General features: G+C 37.4%; 1 protein-coding gene across 1 annotated transcript in view; it reads left to right on the top strand.

Annotated features, from left to right (window-relative positions):
• Nucleotides 1-780: 780 nt before the first annotated feature.
• pou2af2 (POU class 2 homeobox associating factor 2) overlaps nucleotides 781-2,550 on the top strand; it is a gene marked incomplete at its 5' end in the record, with an annotated part of 9,297 nt that continues 7,527 nt past the window's right edge. The window contains 1 exon segment of the mRNA XM_014004418.1: nucleotides 781-820. Within this exon segment, the coding sequence (XP_013859872.1) occupies nucleotides 781-820 (40 nt within the window).

The following is a 2,550-nucleotide window of genomic DNA, read 5'->3' as shown; positions in this document are numbered from 1 at the left end:
GTGCATTTTAAGTGTATTTATTTAGTGGTTCATATAATTCTGCTTTTATTTCTAATTATGTCAGTGTTGGTGCTCCGTACTGCAGAAGCCTGATAATCATCTATTCCTTCATATCAGGTGTGTTGGAGCAGAGAAACAAGTCAAACCTGCAGGACCAGGACTGACCATGCCTGGTTTAGACTGCTTAAAGTGAAGTACACTTCATTTCCTTACTCTCCACCTCTTCATGTTTGTTATCATCTCTATCAGTGTCCATCTTACATGTAGACCAGTCATTCTGTGTTTCTCTGAGCCAGTTTACTGTTCTCCCTTTATTCCAGCTGGTTGTGTCTGTTTGTCCTGAGCCTGGTTCTGGTTCTGCTGGAGGTTTCTTCCTGTAGGGAGGTGCTCCACTCCACTGTCACAATAAGCTGCTCAGGATGTAGACTGTGACTAAGTGACGATCTGATGTCATCTGCTGGCTTCCTTAGACTGATAACTTTTACTAACTGGCATTTTATAATGTGTGCAACTTTTCTGCACAGTGCCCTGCGGTGTTTTATTTTAGTTTTTGTGTGTGATTTGGTGATATTTAAATAAATTGAACTGAATTTTTGTTTGGGCTACAGTTCATAACAAGTGGACATTGTTACCTTTGACAAAAATAACAAAACCAAAGGGAGAAGAGCAGACATTTCCACAGTGTTTTTATAATACTGAAGTCACATTCCATGCTTACATAAAGTTAAAATACAACCATGTTGTTTAAATGTTTTCTAACGTTTCATGTCTTCTTCACAGGGAGGGTCAACCACTCCACCTTCATTTGTCCAAATGCCAGGTGAGACACAAAAAACAACTTCTCAGCGTTCACTCACTCTGCCTGCAGGATAAAACTACAGACGTCCCTGTGCAGATGAATTTGTCCTGATATTGATCTGAGTCGTTGAAAAATAAGGATCTGCAGACACTGAATCTGAATCCAAAGCTTTCATTAGTTCATGTTTTTGTAGCACAGGCCTGCAGATTGCAGAACCATAAGTTAAATCTGTTTAAATTAATTTCATCTTGTGCTTCACACCTCATAGCTCTACTCTGCAGTTAAGAAAACTTTATTTTGTTCCTAAAATAGTTTGTTTTCCTACTAACAAGAGGAAAACATTCCAGGAACACACACACATCTGAAGAATTAAGGCCTGTTGGCTACGCTGTGTTGGGAGGCTACGAACGACCACAACATAAACCTTTTTTCTCCTGCACAACCAAGGCTTGGTCATACAGAGTAATTAGTTCAGTCATCTGTTCTGTCCTTCTTCACTTTTAAAACATAAAAACTATGAACAAAATAATGAACAGAATCTATCACTCGCCTCATTAAAAGACTGAGACAGCACACTGACTGAGAGACTGAAAAAAGCTTAGCTTTTAGCATTAGCTTATGGTTTAGCAGCCTGCTGGTGTTGCTCACTGTTAAATCTATTTAATTACATCTAGACTGGACTATTGTAACTCTTTATATGTTGGTTTGGAACAGTCATCTGTCCATCACTTGCAGTTAGTCCAGAACGCTGCTGCGAGTCTTTTAACAGGTTCACATCAGTCCTGTTTTATCTGACCTGCACTGGCTGCCTGTTCACTTTCATATTGATTTTAAGATTCTTTTACTTACGTTTGAAGTTTTAAATGGTCTGGCACCCAGTTATTTATTGGCCCTGTTGCACTTTTATACCCCAAACAGAGAACTGAGATCTTCTAATCAGATGCTTTTAGTGCAGCCAAAGGTAAAACTAAAGTGTAGAGAGGAACAGGCTTTTACTGTGGTGGTCCTCAGACTCTGGAACAACTTGAGACCAGTACTGCAGTGTCTGTTCAGTCTTTTAAATCTGACTTAAAAACTCACTTTTTTACACTGGCTTTTAACTCTTCAGTTTGAGCTACATCGGGAATTTGTTATTTGTCTTTATATTATGTTTACAGTTTATTATTAGTTTTATTGTATTGTGTTTGTGAAGCACTTTGGTCAACACTGTTGTTTTAAAAGTGCGATATGAATAAAGTGATGATGATGATGATGAAATCAGTCTAATTTTAAAATTAAAATGTGTCAGTGCTGCAGACATGTTGGTATGTTACAGCACAAACAGAGGTCACACTGCAGTGTGGCTGCTGTAAACCCATGGATAATAAAGGGTGTAAATCCACAACTTTATCACAATACCATATTAATTTGTTTGACTGATGATACAAAGTCTGTCATGATACAATTTCCATTCAATTCATTTCACAAGTCTGCATTCAATATGATGCAGTATATGCCCACAATCATTATGATTGTGTTAAACCAGAGGCTCTTAACCTTTCTGACCTCGGGGCCCAATTTATTGAACATACAGTAAAGTGTCACGAGGTCCAGTCAGACATTACCAATGTATGGATCAAAATGATAATTATTATAAATCTTGGTTTAATTTTTATTGTATTTACATCATAACTAAGCTATCATAACTAACATAACTAAATTAAATACACTTACGGTTTAAAAGTAAAACTCCTGTCAAATAATCACAAGAC

This window comes from Austrofundulus limnaeus, unplaced genomic scaffold (assembly GCF_001266775.1).
Source record: "Austrofundulus limnaeus strain Quisiro unplaced genomic scaffold, Austrofundulus_limnaeus-1.0 Scaffold23, whole genome shotgun sequence".
Classification (NCBI taxonomy): domain Eukaryota; kingdom Metazoa; phylum Chordata; class Actinopteri; order Cyprinodontiformes; family Rivulidae; genus Austrofundulus; species Austrofundulus limnaeus.
Note: the sequence above shows the minus strand (reverse complement) of the source record. Positions and strands in the feature narration are given on the sequence as shown.